Genomic DNA, 23,838 nt, shown 5'->3' with positions numbered 1-23,838 from the left:
TCCTCCTCCTCCTCCTCCTCCTCCTCCTCCTCCTCCTCCTCCTCCTCTTCTCTCAAGTATCTATTCCAATTCTGTGCACATTACTGATATTTCTAAATATATGGTCTTGTGGTATGATTAATGTAAATTTTCTTTGTATTCCTTTTTTAAAATTAGTCTAACAACTTAGCTTTAAAGTGTGAAATAAATTTTGTATTTTTAGAAATCCTTAATTTTTAAGTTAAAGCACCTTACCCCAAACTCACATCCCCAGAAAACTCATATGCTCCTAACTAATTTTGAAGTCCTACATTTAAAATATTTGCTATCATTACACATGATACAATTTTCCCATCTGGAATATTTTGGGGTTTTATATCCTCTTCCCTGAATGCAACTTTTATTTTGTGAACTTACAGTGGCTAAACCATTAATATAGGTTTATTCATGAATAAATTTCACCCTCCATGCATTTGTCCAAATATGTACTTCTTTAAAATATTGACATGTAAAAAATATTACTCTTTAGCGAGAAGCCTAACTGTTGGATTCTACAAAACATTCACATTACAAATTATAAATTTTTGTCAAAAATCACTCAGCTGGGCAGTAACCTATTGCCAGAAAATTGTAAGCTTAATGCCAGCCTTGGTCACTTAGACCCTGCCTCAAAATAATACAAACAATGGAGATGTAGCTAAGTGCTATAACATTGTGGGCTCAATCACCAGTAGGAAAATCACTCATATTCTAAAATAATTTAAAATTTAAGTTCTACCATTTAACTAATAGTACCTATCCAGTGATTTTCAAAGGCATGCCAATTTTTCATGTTTTCTATTTAAAATAGAATTTTAAAGGGGGGGGGTTTAATCCCCCCTTTAAAAACCTGTTTTAATTATTTAAAACCCTCTAACCGAGCCCTTCATCAAAATCTAAAAGTATACCAGAGAATATATCTTTGACCTTTATCAACTTTTAGAAAATTCACATGTAATTGGGATTTGCATTTTTCAGATTTTTTGGAGTATTTATGAAAAAACTATATTAATGGTTTAGCCACTGTAAGTTCCCCAAATAAAAGCTACATTGGGGGAAGAGGATATAAAACCCCAAAATATTCCAGATGGGAAAATTTTATCCTGTGTAATGATAGCAAATATTTTAAATGTAGGACTTCAAAATTAGTTAATTAGTTAATTAGAAATAAACCTGATGGAGGACAAAAATGTATGCAGGTCCACTCAGTCTATTTTTTGTGCTGCCTTCTTCTATTTGGTCTCTTTAGTTCCCTAAGATTTTCAATTTTTTAAAAGTTGCTTAAATCATGTTTGTCAATAGCTCCCCATATGGCATGATTAACACAGTCATTAGACCATTTTAAGTTCTTAATAAAAATTTTGAATGATTGGAAAAGTCTTTATTTCACCTGTAATGTATTGATATTTAAATACACTAAGATACTTTAAAGGACAAAAGTTCTTCTGTAATTGAATACTTTCTGATGTACAATGAATTATGTAATTTTGTATAATTGAACTTTCACTATTATTCAAACCATCTGGTTATCAGTCTTTAGTGTCCCTTTACTTCAACATATCTTTCCCTTTTTTCCTCACTGGTTAATTTGAGTCTCCTCTCCTGTTCACTGGATTAGTTAGGGAATAAATAGGAAAACTGTGGTATTCAATTTTATAATTCATATATTCTATAATTCCTAATGATTCATCCAATTTTCTTCATTTCTCACAGTTTAATTTCTGATCTATATGTTAAAATTAATTTAAACCAATGTTATTCAGTCTATCTTTCCATTTATATATGATTTTATGCATATTTAAATATGATTAAAATTACAATATGAATTTTGAAAGTCTCATTTTGAGATTATTGGTGACAAATAGCACTATCTTGGTTATCTGAGGAGAAGGATCACAGATTCACAGCCAACCTGAACAACTTAGTGAGATCCTGTCATAAAATAAAGTAACCAAAAACATGTTGCTGGGGATGCAGCTCAGTGGTAGACTACCCCTGAAGTCAATCCTCAGTACCACCTCCAAAAAACAAAAAATCCTTATCACTTTTAGGACCTTGAGTAAGTTATCATTTCCAACCCCCAAATGATAACTGCTGTTTCAATAGCTTGCAATTATGATAAAGTAAATAGTATAAATATTAAAAAAAATAATTGCTGTTATTTTTAATGTCACCAAGAATAGAGTCAAAAGATGTGCCAGCATATGTATCCCTAATAACTGTCAAAATACAAAAGAAGCTAGATTGAACACATGATATTTGCAATTTTTCATGTATTTTCCTACAACTTTACAATGATTTTTGTTATTAGAATAAAATCTAAGCACACATTCTTTGGCCTGCATTTACCTCCCTACCCTCCTCTTCTCACCTACTCTTGAAAGTTCTAAGTTCTGTGTTCACTATTCTTCTTTACTAGATTAGTCATGCTTTTCTAGCTCAGGAATTTCACATATTATACATTCAACCTCTGAAACACCTTTTCATCCATGTTCCAAATTAAATGGTACATCTTAAGGAACATTTTCTTAACTTCTCCCCATTAAGTTAGGTCTCTTTATTGTATGTTTTCAGTGCCCTAAGTACATTTTCTATGCAACACTTCTTAGGCTGAACACCTGTAAAATAAGGATAGAGCATGTTTCAATGTTTATTGAAGGTGAAAATATAGAAGTAATTAGGCATTTGTAGTCCTCTGATCTACCCCCTGACATGACCTATTATAATTTTTTACCACTTTGTCATTTGATAGTATTTTTCCAACTAGAAATGCAACTCTCACATTTTTATAAAATTTAATAATAGGATTTCTAATCATGTTCTCATTTAGAAAAAAAATTTAAATTTGCATGTAATGATTACAGAATGTGTTCACTGCTACAAAATAATGTAATTGAGGATTCTACAAGGAACAATCACTTCTTTAAGAGCTCATTTTACTTCTCTAGGTTATGTTTACTTAACTTACATGACACAAGAAACTCTTCCAGTAGCCTCTACTGAGTTTGATAAGGGCAATAAGCAATATAACAAAAAATCAAAAACAAAACCTACCTTTTGCAAGAGTTTAAACTGTGAGCGAACGCATGGTGGCGCTGCTGACTAAAAAGGTGAATTAAATCACACGCACACAGGACTCAGAGAGCACAGCTCCGGTGCGGTAAACTAGAGTTTGTGAAATGGTGACGATTTTTAAGCAAGCCTCGTGAAAGGATTATTTACCAGGTTGGAATTTCCAGGACTTTGGAAATTCCCAGAACCTTCTGAAGCTCGGCTTGGCTACATTCCTTGGAAGAATATAGCAAGAAGTGCAATGGAGGCCAGAGGGGAGAGCTTTCTTAGACAAAGGCAAGTCCTGCTTTTCTTTGTTTTTGTGTGTGGGTTTCTGGCTGGGTTCGAGTCAAGACGCTATTCAGTGGCTGAGGAAAAAGAGAGGGGCTTTTTAATAGCCAATCTAGCAAAAGATCTAGGGCTGACTGTTGAGGAACTGGTGGCAAGGGGGGCCCAAATTGTATCGAAAGGAAACAAACAACATTTTCAGCTCAGTCATCACACCGGTGATTTGCTTCTGAAGGAAAAAATGGACAGGGAAGAGCTATGCGGCCCTACAGAGTCATGTATACTGCATTTTCAGGTATTACTGCAAAACCCTTTCCAGTTAATTACACAGGAGATTCAGATCATAGATGTAAATGACCACGCTCCAGTATTCTTTGAAAATGAAATGGAGCTGAAAATCCCAGAAAACTCTCCACCAGGAACAGTGATTCCTTTGGAATATGCTGAGGATTTGGATGTGGGAAAAAACAGTCTCCAAAACTACACAATTGTTCCCAATTCCCATTTTCACGTTCTCATGCGCAGTCGGAAAGATGGAAGGAAGTACCCAGAACTAGTACTGGACAGAGCGCTGGATCGAGAGGAGCTGCCTGAGTTCAGTTTAACACTCATAGCGCTGGATGGGGGGTCGCCATCACGGTCTGGGACAGCCCAGATCCACATTCTGGTCTTAGACATAAATGACAATGCCCCAGAATTTGCACAGTCCCTCTATGAAGTTCAAATTCTAGAGAACATCCCTATTGACTCTGTCATTGTCACTGTTTCAGCTTCTGATTTAGATACAGGAAATTTTGGGGCAATATCATATTCATTTTTTCATGCTTCAGAAGAAATTCTCAAAACTTTTCAACTAAATCCAATTAGTGGTGATATGCAATTAGTTAAATATTTGAATTTTGAAGCAATAAATAATTATGAAGTCGACATAGAGGCCAAGGATGGTGGAGGTCTTTCAGGAAAATCTACAGTCATAATTCAGGTGGTTGATGTGAATGACAACCCACCAGAACTGACTTTGTCATCAGTTAACAGTCCTGTCCCTGAGAATTCGGTAGAGACTGTGGTAGCCATTTTCAGTGTTTCTGATCTAGACTCTGGAGACAATGGAAGAGTGATGTGTTCCATCCAGAACAATCTCCCCTTCGTCCTGAAACCATCCTTAGAGAATTTTTACACCCTAGTGTCTGAAGGAACGTTGGACAGAGAAAGCAGAGCCGAATATAACATCACCATCACAGTCACCGACATGGGGACACCCAGACTGAAAACTGAGCACAGCATAATAATCCTCATCTCTGACGTCAATGACAACGCCCCTGCCTTCTCCCAAACGTCATACACGCTGTTGGTGCACGAGAACAACCAACCCGCCCTGCACATAGGTAGTGTCAGCGCCACAGACAGAGACTCAGGCACTAATGCCCAGATCACCTACTCGCTGCTGCCAACCCAGGACCTACACCTGCCCCTCGCCTCGCTGGTCTCCATCAACGCAGACAATGGGCAGCTGTTCGCGCTGAGGGCGCTGGACTTCGAGGCCCTGCAGTCATTCGAGTTCCGCGTGGGCGCCACAGACCAAGGCTCTCCCTCGCTCAGCAGCCAGGCGCTGGTGCGAGTGGTGGTGCTGGACGACAATGACAACTCGCCCTTCGTGCTGTACCCAATGCAGAACGCCTCTGCGTCCTGCACTGAGCTGGTGCCCAGGGCGGCAGAGCAGGGCTACCTGGTCACCAAGGTGGTGGCGGTGGATAGAGACTCGGGCCAGAACGCCTGGCTGTCATACCAGCTGCTCAAGGCCACTGAGCCCGGGCTGTTTGGCGTGTGGGCGCACAATGGCGAGGTGCGCACCGCCAGGCTGCTGAGTGAGCGCGACGCGGCCAGGCACAGGCTGGTGGTGCTGGTCAAGGACAATGGCGAGCCTCCGCTGTCTGCCAGCGTCACGCTGCACGTGCTGCTGGTGGATGGCTTCTCCCAGCCCTACCTGCCGCTCCCGGAAGTGGCGCCCGAGCGCGCGCAGGGGGACTCGCTCACTGTCTACTTGGTCATCGCCTTGGCCTCTGTGTCATCGCTCTTCCTCTTCTCTGTGCTGGTGTTCGTGGTTGTGAGGCTGTGCAGGAGACGCAGGGCGGCGCCGCTGGGTGTCTGTTCTATGCCTGAGGGTCATTTTCCTGGACACCTGGTGGATGTCAGTGGCAGGGGTACCCTGTCTCAGAGCTACCAATATGAAGTGTGTCTGATGGGAGGCTCAGGGACTAGTGACTTCCTGAGTCCAATTATCCCCACTAGTGTGATTCAAGACTCTTAGCAGCTCTGTTTTAAATTTGCAATTGAAGGAATGGTTTAGATTTCATTAACAGAATAATCAAAAAGTAGTTGTGTGGCTATGCATGTTTCCTTTTAAAATCAAGAAAGTTTAGTTGATACAACATTTTGTTTATAGATTTTACTTTCTATGTAAGCATATGTTAATCCATTCATATTTTTCTTTTTTCATCTGCTCTATGTCTTATCAATGCAGTCTTAATGCTTGTTTTTCTTTTTCTAATAGTGGAGAAAAAATGAATTCATTGTCTTTTAATGGCAATTTCAAATTATATATTTCAAAGCAGTGTGGACAGTTTCAAATCACAAATTCAGTAATTTTTCCTGTTGAATATTCATTCATATGCTGTTTTTTATGTTCTGAAAGCTGTTTGGTCCATGATTAATGAAGCTTGAGGGTTAATAAAACAAAAGATATGGTAATGTACCATCTTTTTAGAGGTATAATAGTCAAATGAAAGTAATACATTTGTTTTCTATATTGACACTTTCAGTCAATATTTCAATATTGTATACATTGTTATCATCCAAGTGGACAAACATTATAGACAAATGCAGCAAAGTACTCTTAGGTAGATACTTTTTAGGGTTGCTTAAAGTGTAATCATTATGGCTGAGGGAAAAATTAAACATAAGCCATTTTAAACAACTGATTGTTCTTTCATTTTTAATGAAATTTTATTTAGGAAGGCATCTGGTGGGACGGCAGTTTGGTTTGTAAATTCTGGTATCTAAGCGTAAACACCTGAGGGCCTTTTTTTTTTTTTTTTGAAGAACTTACACAGATATATGATCTTTAAATGTTTTACAGTAAAAGCACTGTCCCATCAAATTGTACTTTTTATTACCTACTTACCATATATCAAGTAATTTAGAAGGGAAATATTTTGCTTCCTGCTTTGATTCCCTTCTTTAGATTGAAATCTGACATGATTTAGCATTATTTATGGTCTTCCTGGGATAAATATCTGCCATCCACATCAGTATTCCACCTCCTATATTGTAATTAAAAGATCACAATAGGAAATTCTCAAGAGAATTTAGTTCTCTTTTTCTCATTGTAAAAGTCTAAATTGGCTAAAACTAAGAATAAAATCTGGAAGCAACCAAAATATCAAATTGTATGGTTATTTTGAGTGAAACAAAATTTTATTTTCAATGAGCCAAATATTTTTTTCCTTAATAGAGAAATTTTTCAGGAAAAATTACATTTTCTTTTCAGATATTTCCTGACTCAGAGAGAGAACTTTCTGGCAGCTGAATATTCATGAGTATAAGAAACAGAACTTAAGTTCCAAAGGTTTTGAAAACTTCCCTTAAAAGGAGTTTAAGATTGACATAACTCCAATCACATATCAAATGTAGTAATAATCACATTTAAATCGTGTTGAGCTGGAGATATAGCTTAGTGGTAGAGCATGTTCTTAGTACTTAGTATGCAGGAGGCTTTGGGTTCAATCCCCAGAACCAAAAATAAAGGAAACAAAAAGTATAAAAGAAAAACAAGGTGAAGGTGTCATTTTATGTAATAGCATCAAATGCACTAATAACCTTAATAATCAGAGAAAATAGTGTTTCTTTCATTCTAAGTTTCTTATAGAGATCTTTCAATCTGGATCTTTTGATCAGATTTCTTCTTTTCATGCTTAGGTGAAATTTTATGAAGATAAGGGAAAAGATATATTTAACAACATGTATCTATATTTGGCATCCTGAGTCTTTAATAGTATCAGAGCTGTGGGAGTATTTAATAGTAGCAGTTATAGTTCTTTTGGGAGGCCAATATGGTATATGAGCTGAGAATAAATTTGGAAGGACCATATATGCTGAGAAGCTACTTAAACATTGAAGACAGTAGAACAAATACTACCAGTGACTTAACACATAGATGGACTGATCTACACACTGTTGATAAAGTGAACAAAATTTAACACATAATCTGGACTAAAATTGAATATCAGAAGTAATAACATCTTTCTTTTGGTTTAAAATGCTTTTTTTGTTTGTGGGTAGTCAGGGACCATTTATTCTTTTATTTGAAGAATTTCCAAAATTTTCTTTATCTGGGTATTTATTAAATTCAGGGCAGAGAGGGGCTACCACATGCATATTACTGTTTTTGGAATTACACTTTTTGGAATTTCACAAACTGAAAATCTGTTCCAAGGGAAAAGGGATGACTTAGTGTACCAATAATTTTATAGGAATTTTCTTCTGAAAATGTTGATAAATCCATTACTGCCAATTAATTACCAATTGATACTTCAATTTTCCAAAGAGAAATTAAATAAAAATTTGAGTCCTCTTACTTCAGAATTCACTAAATGAACTTTGTAGACTCTTAATTCAAAAATAATCTTTCTTTTTTCATTCATAGTTGAATTTATAGCTCATAGCACAATGCCTCATACATAGTAGATGCTCAATTTATTTAATAAATAATTTCAAAACATTTTGGAAATCATGTAATATCATAAGTACTTAAGGACTTACTTATTTGAAACTTATCTACACATTGGATTTTGAAAGAAATATCTGTATTCAGAAAGGAATGCATAATTCCCTTAAATATTATGAGAATGATTACACTAAAAGTCAATTTATTATTTAATGCTCTCTCCTTGCTTATTGAGGCTTCCAAAAACCCAGGGAACTATAAATAATGTGTTAATCTTAAATTTGGTTCAAATTTGACTTGTCCATATCTCTGATTTTAGGGACAAAGAAGAAATTAAATAAAAGAGCTTTCTGTTTCTCAGATTAACTTTCTGAAATCTGTATTTCCTGGTTTCTACTGAACTTTGGTTAGTCTTTATTGTATTAAAATTAAATGAAATTTTCAAGATACCAAAGGCTCAAAAGGCTTTCAAAGTAGCCATTCATTTATTTGTGAAATATAATTCTAGATAGTATACACTCACCATCTTGTTTCTCTGCAAACATGTCAACTCAGAAATAATTTCATTATATCCTTGATAGTCACCATCTAGTTTTTAATGTTGAAAAGCAAAGGGATCACCATCTAATTTTTAATGTTGAAAAGCAAAGGGATGAAATTAATTTTTATGTGGGGTTGTCATAAGACTAAGCTATGCTCAAATATCATTTACATATCAATAAATACCAATTAGTCTAGTGAAGTAACTCATTCTAATTTTCATAAATCTTTATTTATCCTTAAATGGTATTTCCTTGCATATGAAAGCTTTTTTAAAAACATGACAGTTTTCCTGTACATCCCACTACTTGATTCTGTTAGTATTTTTGCTTCTTGGAGTGGATTGTTAGATTTTTTTATGCCACAAATCTACTAGTCAAAATTTGTAATTATTTTATGTCAAATGCATATATGCTTAACCACTATTTTGGTCCATTATAAACTTAAAAAATTAAACTCATTTTCTTTCCATTCTTTTAGTATTCAACACTGTTGATGAAAATTTTAATGTCAGGCTACTTCTCAGTATCTTTTATCTTTTACCTCTTTTTCTCTTTTCAATTTTTTCTTTAATTTTAATGTTCTGATATTTGCTAATTCCAAAACTAAGATTCATTTAATATACTGAAGTTTTTGTTTATATAAATAATGTTTTCTTTTTCAGAATTTCTGTTTGACAGATTTTCATAACATCTTGTGCTTATTTTCCAATTGCTATTTTATTCTTTTTGGAATAAATATCTTTTATGTTCTTTCCATGTTGTTCTGAATCTCTATTTTTAATGGTGGAGAAACAGCTCTTATTTGTTGAGTCTGTTTTAATATTGCTATTCTACCCAACATGCTTGCTGATGTTTTGTTAGGAACTTATTGTCTATCGGAGGTTTCCTTCACACTAATACTGTTTTTCACATAGAGAGAAAAGAGAATAGGGATTTTAAGGTGGCATCTGCTCTGGCTTCTGCAAATCCAAGTCCTAATAAAGAAGCTTGGTTCAACTTTGCCACACAGTGATAGAAGTTCTGCACCCAGCCCTAAGGATGTGTTTGAGCTGGCCCAAGTTTCCTTGGGGTGTGTCATTTTGTATTTGCTGTATGAGGCAAAATATCAGGGAACATCACCTTCTGCATTTTGGTTGTTCTGGTATCTGTTAATGTGGTAGATATGATAGCTAATGGAAAAAAAATTTAACTTCAGTCTTTGGCATAAATAACCTGATTTTAAAGAAAATTGGATTATAACTAAAGTAATCAATGCATGAAGAGTACATGGAAAAACCATGGTTTTGATTCAGGTAACAAGTATGCATGATAATGCTCAGAAAAAAACAATCCAGTATTCATCTTCTGAAATGTTGCTTACTAATTTTAGAAACTGCATGGGGCTCTGGTGATTGAACAAAATTGACTTTTTTCTTCCAAAACAATTTCCTCCCAGTGAAATCACCTGTCAAAAATGACTATTCTGATAATCACTATCAGAACTGAATACCATTTCTGTCACTAGGATAGAACCCTATGTCAGAAATATAGCACCAAACCACTAGACTGTTCCCTGAAATTATCAACAATTCCCTTACCAAAATGTCATGTATCTTTTAAAAAAATAAATTATAGGAATGCATTATTACTACACAGTAGAAGTATTTCTACCTTGCACTTTGATAGTGCCAAAAAGAAAGATTACCTAGAGACTAACACCTAAGTCTTTCCCCCACTGCTGCCACAGGACATATACCTCAATGCCCATACATCAGTATGGGCCATGGAACTTTTATGCTTTAATATCCTTGGTTTTTGAGAATCTTGAGGAGTTTGAGTTCTAAAAGTTTGGGTGTTAGAGTCTGTAAACAAGTCAGGATGGTGCCTGGCAAAATGCCAGAGGGAGTGGTTTGTGAAGTAAGGCCAGCGAGCCATTAAGTGTGGAGATTCCTTCTTGGTTGACTGCTGTATCTAGTTTATGTTAATTAAGATAAGCTGTGTGGAATGTATAAATACCTCTGTTGTCCTATAATAAACGGCTCCCACTCCTGCTGTATCAATGTACACAAGTTGCTCGTCACCCCCCGGTTATTTTGCTGCAGCCAGACTGCGGCATTTGGGGATCCTTGTGGTAACCCTTAAGATACAAAAAGTGGCTAGATGACAACAAAGTCACTGCAAAGTAATGACTGTAGTATTTCCTGAGCTGGCCAGGTAGAACAAGGTGGTGACCCAAATACCTAATACTCATGAGTATTTTATCTGTGATTTCTGACCTCAGAGCCCAGGATGTTTAGCATGTGGGTCTACAGCCTGGAAGTATGGAACGTGTAAAGCATAGCTAGACCCCTAAGTGATAGCACAGCCAAACAGCTAGTTCTGTCTTTAGGATAACTGGAAATCATGGTCATCCTACTCTTAATCTAGGACTTCTTACAGCCTTGTCTTTCCTTCCTTGAATCAAAGGAAGGTTCCTCATAGTCATTCTGTCTGCTTCTGTTCAATGCAATTTTGATGTGGGAGATGAAGAGAGAAATTTCAGTGGACTGTTGCTCATAAGAAGGGCTTTCTGAACATTTTGGGGGATAAGAACATTAATGTGCCTTAGTTTGCCAGCTCTGGATATGAAAATTTTCTGATTGGAATATCAAGAACAAATGTGTTCAAATTTCTGAAGTCAGTTATCTCTAACCAATATGGGCTTCCCTTGAGAAAATACTTTGAGGAGAAACTTGGAAACAATTTGTGATTTATAAAAAACTGAAATTGTATTCACTAAATAGTTTCATTTGAGTACTTTTAACTTAATTTTTTTATCTTTGGAGAAATAGATTTCTTTTTTATTGTTTGAATTTCTTTTTTATTTGTTCTTTTTAGATATACAGGATAGTAGAGTATATTTTGACATATTATACATACATGGAGTATAACTTATTATAATTAGAATCCCATTCTTGTGATTGTACAAGATGTGAAGTTACACTGGTTTTATATTTATACATGAGCATAGGAAAGTTATGTACAATTCATTCTACTGTCTTTCCTATTTCTATCCCCCTCCCTTCCCTTCATTCTCCTTTGTCTAATACAGTGAACTTCTGTTTTTCCCTTCCCACCCTACTTTGTTGTGGATTAGAATACATATATCAGAGAACATTTGGCCTTTGGTTTTTGGGACTGGATTACTTATTCAGCATGATTTTTCTGGTTCATCCATTTGCTGGCAAATATCATAATCTCATTCTTCTTTATGGCTAATATTCCATTGTGCATATACACACCCACATTTTCTTTATCCATTCATCTGTTGAAGGGCACCTAGGTTTGCTATTCTGAATTGAGCTGCTATAAACATTGATGTGGATACATCACTGTAGTATTTTAAGTCCTTTGTGTGTAAACCAAGGAGTAAGATAACTGGTTAAAATGGTGGTTCCACTCCAAGTTTTCTAAGGAATCTCCATAATGCTTTTCAAAGTTCTTGCACCAATTTGCAGTCCCACCAGCAATATATAAGTTAACCTTTCCCCCCCACATCTTTACTTATATTTTTGATTATTGCTATTCTGACTGGAATGAGGGGAAATCTCAGTGTAGTTTTCATTTGCATTTCTCTAATTGCTAGAGATGTTGAACATTTTTTTCATATATTCTTGGTCATTCATATTTCTTCTCTGAAGTGCCTCTCCAGTTCCTTTGTCCATTTATTTATTGGGCTATTTGTTTTGGGGGATAGATTTTATATAAGGAAATGGATTTCTTTATCCTTATTGCCTCATCTTATTTTATTTAAAATAGGTTAACTGACAGCATTGAAGTTTTGTTGCTCAAGTTTACTATTACAAAGAATTACTGTGGTATATTTTGCTACAATTTACAATTTAAAGAATAAATGTATTCTAGGTGTCAGTGAAAAAAGTAGAAACAAGACTTCTGAAGAAATATTTTCTCCATAAAGGGAATAAGAAAACTGAGACAAGTGGTCAGAATCAACTTGTTCAGATCACTGGATTTTAATGAAAGGCTTGAAGCAATATTAGGATGGGTTTATTAACTCTTGATTATAAATAATGGTGATTTTATAGTATTTTAATTTGCTCTATTCCCATCATCATCTCTCTAGCTTTACAATATTCCTAAAACCCAGTAGGTTACAATTACAGCAAAAACAAACAGCTTGGAAGCCACCAGAGGAGGCAGAATGGGGTTGGAGCTCTTCCAGGACCTTACTGACAAAGAATAGTCATTATTTGATCTGTTTGGTAGCTCTGTGTAGAACTCCATTGGCCTGATTCACAGCTTGCCTAGTACAATTTTGAAGGTATTCAGCAGCAATTATTTAAATTCTCAACTGCTAGAGTTGCAGAAAACAGTTTGTAGAAACAATAGGCTGACTTAAAAGGAAGATCTGGGAAATAATTCATAGGAGTTTGGAAAAGCTCCTACACGTTACTGGAAATCCAGAAGGCCACATGCATGTGTAGGGCTCTACATATGGCCAGGATTATGTGCATGCTGAAGAGTGACCAAAGAGGGCCAAAATACCTCACTTCAAGCTGACCTTGAGGCTCTATGCAAGTAGGAAGGGAAGGCTAAGTTAGAATTGCCAATAATCTAGCTGAATATTGGAGGTATATCCCAACATGAATATAAGCCCCTTAGCAAAGACTAGGAGGATTTATTAATGTTCCATGCAGGTAAAGAAATCTCTGTTCAGTATTTGAGTGAACTAAACTGAGACTTCAGTGCCCACATAAAAAAAGAATAGGTTCCTTAACAGAATTAGTTCTGAATTTCACTAAACAAGCAATAATTTCAAAGAGCAACAACAAAAAGTCTCAGGAAGAGGCAGAATCTAATTTCCAGTTTCCTGTTCTCAGCAAAAATTATAAGATGAGCAAAGAAAATATGATACAAACACAGGAAAAGAAACTGTTACTAAGAGATCACTTGCACACTATTGATAAGAATATAAATTAGGGGCTGGGGATGTGGCTCAAGCGGTAGCGTGCTCGCCTGGTGTGCGTTCGGCCCAGGTTCGATCCTCAGCACCACGTACAAACAAAGATGTTGTGTCCGCCGATAACTGAAAAATAAATATTGAAATTCTCTCTCTCTCCTCTCTCAAAAAAAGAGTAGCTTGGGAAAGCTGCCCTTAAAAAAAAGAATATAAATTAGTTCAGCCAAAAAAAAAAAAAGAATATAAATTAGTTCAGCCATTAAGGAATGGAATATGGAGGTTCCTCAATAAACTAAAAATAGAATTATCATATGCTCTAGCAATCCTGCTTCTGGATAAATATTCAAAATTTATAATTAGTATGCTGGGGCTTGGTGTTTAACTCAGTGGTAGAGTACTTGCCTAGCATGTATGGGGCTCTAGGTTCAATTCCCCAGTACTACAAAAATAATATGTTGAAAAGAGATCTGTTCTTCCATGTCATTGCAACATTACTCATGATAGTCAATTTATGGAATCAACCTAGGTATCCTATCAATTGGATGAATGGATAAAATAATGTATGCAATCACAATAGAATAGTACTCATTCTTTCAAAAAAGACAATCCTGACATTTGCAAATATATATATATCTATCTCTGGAGGACATCATGCTAAGTTAAATAAGTCAGGCCCATGAAGAAAAATATCTTATTTACTCATTAGTAGGATACTTACTCTTCTTAAGTGTATAGGGAACATGTCCATGATTAACAAAAATACCTTATTTACTCATTAGTAGGATACTTACTCTTCTTAAGTGTTTAGGGAACATGTCCATGATTTTATGTTGTTCAATCATAAAAAGTCTCAATAAATTTTAAAGGACAGATATCACACAAAAAATGGTCTCAAATTACAGTGGAATGAAATTAGAAAGCAGTGGCAGGTAGAAATTTAGGAAATTCACAAATATGTGGAAATTAACCAACAGATTCTAGATTTTTTATTCTTTTTAGAAACATATGACAGTAGAATGTATTTTGACATATTATACATACAAGGAGTGTAACTTATTTTAATTAGGATCCCAGTCTTGTGGATGCACACAATGGTGAGATTCTTCAACAGATTCTAAATAGCCAATGATTCAAAGAAGAAATCACAGGGGACATTATAAAATACTCTGAAATAAATGAGAGTGAAAATACAATATACTAAAACTACAGTTTGCAATAAAAGATGTTTAGGGGGAAAATTATAGCTGAAAATACCTATATTTTTAAAAGACCTCAAAACTGTAAAAAGAAAGAACTCAAACTTCCACCTAAGAACCTTGAAAAAGGAGAGCGTAGAAAACTCAAAGCAAATGCAAGGGAATTAGAATAGATTAGAGGAAGCAGATCAGGGGGAGAAAGGAGGGAAAGGAAAGAGGAGGGACTGGGGACTGAAATGGAGCAAATTATATTCCACACATGCATGATTATGTCAATGAACTCCACTATTATGTATAACAGTAGTGCCATAATACATTTTAAAAGGGAATAAGAAGATTGAAGTGGAAATAAATGAAAGTAGAAAAATTACAATAGAAAAAAATCAACTGAAACAAAAAGTGGAGCTTTGAAAAGATCAAACAAATTGGCAAACCTTTAGCTAGACTGATCCAGAAAAAAAGAGGGAGGATTGAAGTTACCAAAATCAGGAATAATGGGAAATTATAATCTACAGGGGGAAAAGAGATTATAAGAGACTTTTATGAACAATTTTAAGCCAACAAATTAGAAAATGTAGATGGTAGAGGATAGGAAAGGTAGCAGAATACAACAGTCACTAATATGGCAGTATGTAAAAATGTGATGTGTAACCGATGTGATTCTGCAATCTGTATTTGGGGTAAAAATGGGAGTTCATAACCCACTTGATTCTAATGTATGAAATATGATATGTCAAGAGCTTTGTAATGTTGTGAACAACCAATAAAAAAAGTTTAAGTACCAAAGGTAGTCTTGTCTAGAGAAATAATAAGTTAATAAGTATTGGCTTTTCCAATTTGTACTGTAACATCCTTAAGCTTTTCCTTTTTTTTGAGTGTATTTGTTTCTCAAGTAAACAACTTAGATATTAAAAAAAAGAAAATATAGATGGAATGGAAAAATTAGAAGATACACAGAAACTTCCAGAACTGACAGGAAGAAATAGAAAACCTGATTAGGCCTGTAACAATAAAGTCAGTAATCAAAAGCTTTACACAAAGAGTCCCTGAACCAGATGATATCACTGATGAACTCTACCAAGCATTTAAAAAAATTAACAGCAATACTTGACAAATTCACTCAAAAAATAGAGGAGCAGGTACCACTTATGAACTCCTTCTATGAGACCATAACTACCTTGTTGAAAAAAATAGACAAGGAAATAAGACTATATACCAATTTCTCTTATGAATATAGATGTAAAACTCAACAAAATATTAGCAAATCACTCCAGTAACACATAAAAAGATTATTTATCATGGTCAAGTAGGATTTATCCCTGGAATGTATGTTGATTCAACACACAAAAATCAATCAATATGGTATACCTTGCTTACCAAATAAAGAACAAAACACATAACAATATCAATAAATGCAGAAAATTTTACAAAATCTAGACAGTGTTTCATGATAAAAACACTGAACAAATTAGAAGTAATATGAAAATTCTTCAACCTGAAAAAGCCATACAGCTAACTTCATATTTAATAGTGAAATATTAAAAATTTCCCCTCGTCAGAGTAGGAACAAAACAATGATTTTTGCTCTCACTGCTTCTGTTTGACATCACATGGGAGGTTCTACCCATGGCATTTTGGAAAGAAAAAGAAGTGGAAGTATTCCTAAAATTGTTCTACATATTCAATGTAATCCCTATTAAAATCCTAGCTTGCTTTTCTGGAGAATAGCAAACCAACTCTAAAGTTCATATGAAAATTCAAGAAGCATCCCAGAGTAGCCAAATCAATCTTGAGAAAAAAAGAGCAAAGTTGAAGAAGTCAACCTTCCTGATTTTAAAGAAGTATTCTAAGTTCAAAATTAGATATTTGAATATTTTGATAAATTAAATATATGAATATTACCTTTTCATTTAAGATATGCCAGAAGAAATTAATAGAAATTGTTTTACATTATACCACAAATTTCTCAAATCAAACTTTGTTCAATTTTTTCCTTCCTACATTGGCATTTTCATGAGTGCAATTTTAAAAATGTATTTACATTGGGAAAGTTAATCAATATTAAAATTTAGTTTGCTTTCACCAATGTGTGCCAATGTTTTCTTTATAGCTATTTCATTCAAATGGCCACTGATGGATCTAATCTTATCTACATTCACCTGAACATTCCAAAAGATAATTCTATCTATAATATTTTATAACAAATTTATCAAACCATTGATGTTAAATAATTATTATAGTTATCTTAATGTTTTAAAATAATAGTATTGGAACTATGATTTAAGGAACTAATAATGCTAGTTAAAATCTAATACCTAGGGCCTTGGGGAATAGCTCAGTGGCAGAGTGCTCACAAGCACAAGTCCCTGGGCTTGACCCACACATAAACGCATGTGAACACACATTCATAAATTTGTTTTACTAATGTAGTTGTCTTTCTCTCAACAATTAATGTTTAATCTTTTTCTAATTTTCCCATTCAAGTTAAGAAAAACAACCCATAAACCATCAAGAAGTTTAAAATCACTCTCTTGTTTTAAAAAAAATAGACTATTCAATGAAATTAAGGTATTTGCCAGTAAAGGGATGGAACTGGAGACCATTATGCTAAGTGAAAAAAGCCAGATCCTGAGAGTCAAAGGTCAAATCTTTTCTCTGAAATGTGAAAGCTAGTCTGAAATCTGGAAGAAAGAAATGGTGGTGAGAGGCAATTCCATCAAAATAGAAGAATGGTGAAGTAGAGAAAGGAAACTGAGGTAGAAGGAGGGACAGGATAAAAGAAGAATGATGGAATGTATCTGACCTAAATTTCTTATGTACATATATGAATACACCACAGTGAATCTCACCTTTATGTACAAAGCACTAATTTTAAAAAAACTATAGTAGAAAGATCAATAGAGTAGAGAAAGATAACAGAAGGATGGAGGAGAGGAGGGAAAGGGGAATTACTGGGGACTGAATTAGAGAAAATTATAATCTACACTTTTATAACTATGTCAAAATGAATCCTAATGTCATGTATAACTAAAAAGAACAAATAAAAATAGGCTACTCAAACTTAAATATGTGGGTTTAATATTTTGAACTTTAACTACTTGTATTAAAATTTCTTCAAAAATATTTTTATCTTCAATGATTTTCAAAGTTCTTGCTTTAACACAAGAAAAGTGTTAAAGATGTTACTTAAGTTATATTTTTATGATTAGTCTGACATCCAATTATACAAATAGTCATAAGAATCATTCAGAATGGATAATTCACCTTACCTGACTGGGGTGTAATGTTTTAGGTGGTTATTCTTTATATCATTAATTTCTCCTTCAGGTGGGTATAATAGCTTTTTTCCTGATAAGTTTCACAGTTTGGGGGAACAATTCATGACATAATATGCTAGGCCATACTTCTAGGCCTCCCTTCTTGATTTTACTAGACTTTACAAAGAACTTAACAAAGTTTAAAAATATCTATTCATAGGTATTTTCACGAATATTTAAGGTTATAGGTAATTCATTACATATGTAATTCTTATTTTTCTCACCTGATTAAATATATCAAGATAAATATTGAGCATTCATTCTCCTTCCAATTTCAAAGATGGATAAGCATCATTCTTTGCTATTAACTGTCTCTAAAGAGAGGTAAAGAATTTGAAAGCTTATAATGATAACTGAAAAGTTGAATACAAATATATTTCACCCAGGATGTCCATGTCACTAAGGCAAGGCTGATGTTTGATCTACTGTACTTTTTTTTTCACAAAGTTGTTCATCTCTCCAATTCCAATTAGATTCTAATTGTGTGTATTCTAATGCAATTTGCCTTATTTCTAGATTTAGTGTGATTTTATACTGTGAATGACTCAGTACAAGATACCTATTACTCAACTGTATTACTATTTGCATGCCAGTGTGAAAAGAATAGAACTTATCTTTGAAATATAGTCCTTCTTTAGAATCATATGATACAAACATCTTAAATCTTCACATCACCACAAAGTCCTCAGGTTATTTGAAATAAAGAGATATAAATATTATGAATTAAATTGCCATTTTTATAAGAACTTATTTCCCCTGGCTAGATTACACAAAGGGTGAAATGGAGTTATTTGAAACCACACTGATGTGAGAGGAAGACTGAGATATCCTATTGTTTTATGCTCACAATTATCCTAGTTCGTGCTCTAGAGAAAAAACACTATCAATTTTAGAATTTAAAGGAATGACAAAAAAAAAAAAACACAACACTTTACTTTTTAAAAAATGAATTTCATTTGGAAACTTCCCTAAGGTGTTCTGACTTGAATATTTCTCGATCAAGACACAGGGTGGCGCTGCAGGCTAAGAATGTGAATACAAAAAGCGCCCTAAAAAAGCTCGTGATTCTTCGTATTGTAAAACGTAATGTTAAATAAATCAACGTGTAAGAAGCTTTGCAAAAAATACGGAGTTACCAGGAGGTTTGGACAGAGATATTCTAAATCAATTTGAGACTACAAACAACTTTGTAAGGATTCCTGCACGCAAGAAATTAGAACGGAAGGTCTCAAGTTTTTCTGTGATTGGTGAAGGGATTGGATGTAAGCAATCCGACTCCAACATGGAGAAGCTGGAAAGAATTCAACCAAACAGGCAAGTGATGGTCTTTATTTTTATGGTGTTCATGTCTCAGGGTCGCACGGAGCCTCTTCGTTATTTTATACAGGAGGAAACAGAGAGCCGCTCCTTTGTAGCCCATCTGACCAAGGACCTGGGCCTGGGAACTGGGGAACTGGCTGCCCGGTCTGCTCGAGTTGTATCTGATGATGACAAACAGCATTTACTGTTGGATCCTCAGACTGGAGATTTGCTTCTCAGGGAGACATTAGACCGGGAAGAGCTGTGTGGCCCTATTGAACAGTGTGTACTGTATTTCCATGTCTTGCTGGAAATGCCAGTGCAAATTTTTCAGGGAGAATTATGGATCCAGGACATAAATGACCACTCTCCAGCATTCACTGATGGGGAAGTGCTCTTGAAAATACCAGAAAACAGCCAGCCAGGGACTCTATTTCCATTGAAAGTAGCCCAGGATTTGGATGTGGGTAGCAATGGGCTTCAAAAATACACCATCAGTCCCAATTCTCATTTTCACGTCCTTACACGAAATCACAGTGAGGGCAAGAAATACCCAGACCTGGTACAACACAAAGCCCTGGATAGAGAGGAGCAGCCTGAATTCAGCTTAACCCTCATGGCTCTGGACGGTGGTTCTCCACCTAGGTCTGGCACAGTCACAGTTCGAATCCTGATCATGGACGTCAATGACAATGCTCCCGAGTTTGTGCATACCCCATATGAGGTGCAGGTCCTGGAGAACAGCCCCTTAGATTCCCCAATCCTCAGCGTCTTAGCTAGGGATGCAGATGCTGGAAATTTTGGGAGTGTTTCCTATGGCTTGTTCCAACCATCTGATGAGATTAAACAAACTTTCTCAATAAATGAAATCACAGGGGAAATCCGACTGAGGAAGAAATTGGATTTTGAAAAAATTAAATCTTATCACGTGGAAATTGAGGCTATAGATGGAGGAGGCCTTTCTGGAAAAGGCACTGTGTTTATAGAGGTGGTGGACGTGAATGACAATGCCCCAGAACTTACCATATCGTCACTCACCAGCTCCATCCCAGAAAATGCTCCTGAGACTGTGGTTTCTATCTTCCGAGTTCGAGATAGAGATTCTGGAGACAATGGAAAGATGACTTGCTCTATTCCAGATAATGTGCCCTTCATTCTAAAACCGACATTCAAGAACTTTTACACCCTGGTGACAGAGAGCCCGCTGGACAGAGAGAGCAGAGCAGAATACAACATCACCATCACAGTCACCGACTTGGGGACGCCCAGGCTAAAAACCGAGCACAGCATAACCATCCTCGTCTCTGACGTCAACGACAACGCCCCTGCCTTCTCCCAAACGTCATACTCGCTGTTGGTGCGCGAGAACAACAGCCCCGCCCTGCAAATAGGCAGTGTCAGCGCCACAGACAGAGACTCAGGCACCAATGCCCAGATCACCTACTCGCTGCTGCCAACCCAGGACCCGCACCTGCCCCTCGCCTCGCTGGTTTCCATCAACGCAGACAATGGGCAGCTGTTCGCGCTGAGGGCGCTGGACTTCGAGGCCCTACAGTCATTCGAGTTCCGCGTGGGCGCCACAGACCAAGGCTCGCCCGCGCTCAGCAGCCAGGCACTGGTGCGAGTGGTGGTGCTGGACGACAATGACAACCCGCCCTTCGTGCTGTATCCAATGCAGAACGCCTCTGCACCCTGCACAGAGCTAGTTCCCAGGGCGGCAGAGCAGGGCTACCTGGTCACCAAGGTGGTGGCGGTGGATGAAGACTCGGGCCAGAACGCCTGGCTGTCATACCAGCTGCTCAAGGCCACGGAGCCAGGGCTGTTTGGCGTGTGGGCGCACAATGGCGAGGTGCGCACCACTAGGCTGCTAAGCGAGCGCGACGCGGCCAGGCACAGGCTGGTGGTGCTGGTCAAGGACAATGGCGAGCCTCCGCTGTCTGCCAGCGTCACGCTGCACGTGCTGCTGGTGGATGGCTTCTCCCAGCCCTACCTGCCGCTCCCGGAAGTGGCTCCCGTGCGCGGGCAGGGGGATTTGCTCACTGTCTACTTGGTCATCGCCTCGGCCTCTGTGTCCTCACTCTTCCTCTTCTCTGTGCTGGTGTTAGTGGCAGTGAGGCTGTGCAGGAGACGCAGGGCGGCGCCGCTGGGTGTCTTTTCTGTGCCTGAGGGCCACCTTCCTGGACACCTGGTGGATGTCAGTGGCACAGGGACACTGTCTCAGAGCTACCAGTATGAGGTGTGTCTGGCTGGAGACTCTGGGTCTGGTGAGTTCAAATTCCTGAAGCCAATATTCCCAAACCTCTTGGTTGAGCACGCTGGGAGAGAAGTTAAGGAAAATTCCAACTGCAGAAATAGTTTTGTATTCAGCTAATTGTTGTATTTCATTCTCACTAATTTTGCAACTACTATTACAATTTCTTTGTCTTTAATAATTCTAGTGCTAGTAAAGTATTCTAACCACTATTCCAACCCTATGTATATTCTTGATAGTTCTAAATTTTTTCCTTTTATTGGCATTATTCTTAGCATTTTTAGGCATAGGAGGTATATATTTTCTCCATATTTGATCTTAATGGTTCATTTTTCATTACTGTAAGTTAATCAGGTACACAAAACATTTTATTTTAATGAAATTCTTAATGAATTTTATGATCCATTTAGAGGCTTGTATGAAATCTTGAATTTCTATGTATTTGTGGTACCCATCTTTAACATATAAGATTATCTTTCAATACTACAGTATTAGCCTTGAAAAAATGAATGGTTTGCTATACTACCAGGTTAAGCCCACTTAGTACCATGAGCAAAAAACCTAGCCTACTTGTTTTTCTCAAATTGCATGTCAACATTATATTTCATTAAAATATTAATACACAAAAAGTGTGGCCTTTTCCTTTTGTGAGCACCACATATGCAAGACATTGATATTTTATTTGGTTGCTACTTACCTAAAACATTGAAAGTGTTCCATAGATACTAAGATTTAAAATTTTAAAATGATTGTTATTTAAGATAAACTAAAAGGAGACTATCATATAATTTGCCATCCCCTTTACTACATAAAACTGTTAAATCACTGCTTCACATAATCATATTCAAAGAATAATCTCAGAGTCTGAATTATGCCCTAAATTCCTCCAAAGAATTCAAGATTCTTGAGGGCCTCATACATCTCCTTGTCCTTTTGCTTTATAAATAGATGACCAAGTGGAATTTACTCTGTGTGTTTCCTTTGGTTTTCCTGCAGCTTCTCCCCCCTTTTCAAAAATCAGGAAAATTCTGCATTTTGGCTGTCCTGTTTAGTTCTTTTTGGCTGATCATAGATTTTGCACTTTGTAGATGTGAACAGTCTTTATCACAACCTAATGACTTCTTTTTGATGTTTAATTATCTTCAGTTTTGTTCTTTAATGTGACAAATTAATTTTTTCAATGATACCAAATTTGCATTTGTATGAACTAAGTATTATTTTTGTCCTTGAGTAGCTTGAACAGTAATGAATTTATCTTAATTATAATAGCTCTAAGTTTTATTCAATAAGCCTAGTGAGTTATGTGATTCCTAACTGGTTAAACTTATATGAATATAAGACAACCTCACTGTGCTTCTGGCAGAAAATAAGCAGTTAAAAAGCTTATTTTATAATCTAATATTTTAAAATCAGAAGTATCATTTTATTGGAGATTAAGGACTTGTACTTTTCCCTGAATTAATAATTTCACTGAGGATATAATAAGAAAGGAAAATTACTTCATTTAAGTCATTCTTGAAATATAGTTTTTAGCCATTATTCAGGTGAAAAGTTGAAGTGAGGAAGAGTAAAAAATGAGAACAGAATTAAACACAAACATATATAAGACATAAATATGGTAGTTAACTTTAATAATTTTTTCCTTATTTATTATCACCAATTTAAATGAATAACTTTTATGTATGACAAGTAATATTTCTGGTTGAAGTTTTCACCAATATATTTTAAGATCATGAAAGTTCAAGTTTATATTTCAAAAGTCCAATCTGTCTGATCACACAAAGGAGACTGGACAAATGATCATCCAGAATGCACTTCATTCCTGTGTGTATTTATAAAGTTTGAACCATTCTTACTTGATAGAGGACAACACCAGAATGTAGAAAAAATCAACATTATGAAATTCAGTCACTAGGATTTAGTAGTGACTATGATTCAAATAATATCCACAACATGCATGGCATATGAAAATATACTAATTTTACTGTTACAAAACTAAGATAGAGAATGGAGGCTAATATCTTGACAATGACACCCGTTTCAATATGCTTTTTTTCTCCATTGCTTCTTACAAATGCATCTTTTATAATTTCTTCTCTGTTGTTTTTAGGCTGTTGTCTTTAGTGAGTTTAACATGTGCTATTTGGAGGGCAGAAATTCAACTGAAGTCAGTGTGACCCATACAAATTTAAGATCCCCTCTTCTTTTATGATA

At 35.9% G+C, this 23,838-nt stretch overlaps 1 protein-coding gene across 1 annotated transcript; it reads left to right on the top strand.

Annotated features, from left to right (window-relative positions):
• The first annotated feature begins 3,213 nt into the window (after nt 1-3,213).
• Nucleotides 3,214-22,219, top strand: LOC308654505 (uncharacterized protein). Its single transcript, XM_081304027.1, has 3 exons — nt 3,214-5,664; nt 6,177-6,254; nt 19,185-22,219. The coding sequence occupies exons 1-3, from the start codon at nt 3,332-3,334 to the stop codon at nt 21,742-21,744; spliced, it is 4,971 nt and encodes a 1,656-aa protein (XP_081160153.1). The 5' UTR covers nt 3,214-3,331; the 3' UTR covers nt 21,745-22,219.
• The last annotated feature ends 1,619 nt before the right edge of the window (nt 22,220-23,838 follow it).

Source organism: Spermophilus citellus (genome assembly GCF_964194105.1).
Source record: "Spermophilus citellus genome assembly, chromosome: 1".
NCBI lineage: Eukaryota > Metazoa > Chordata > Mammalia > Rodentia > Sciuridae > Spermophilus > Spermophilus citellus.
This window is presented reverse-complemented; position numbering and strand designations above follow the sequence as displayed.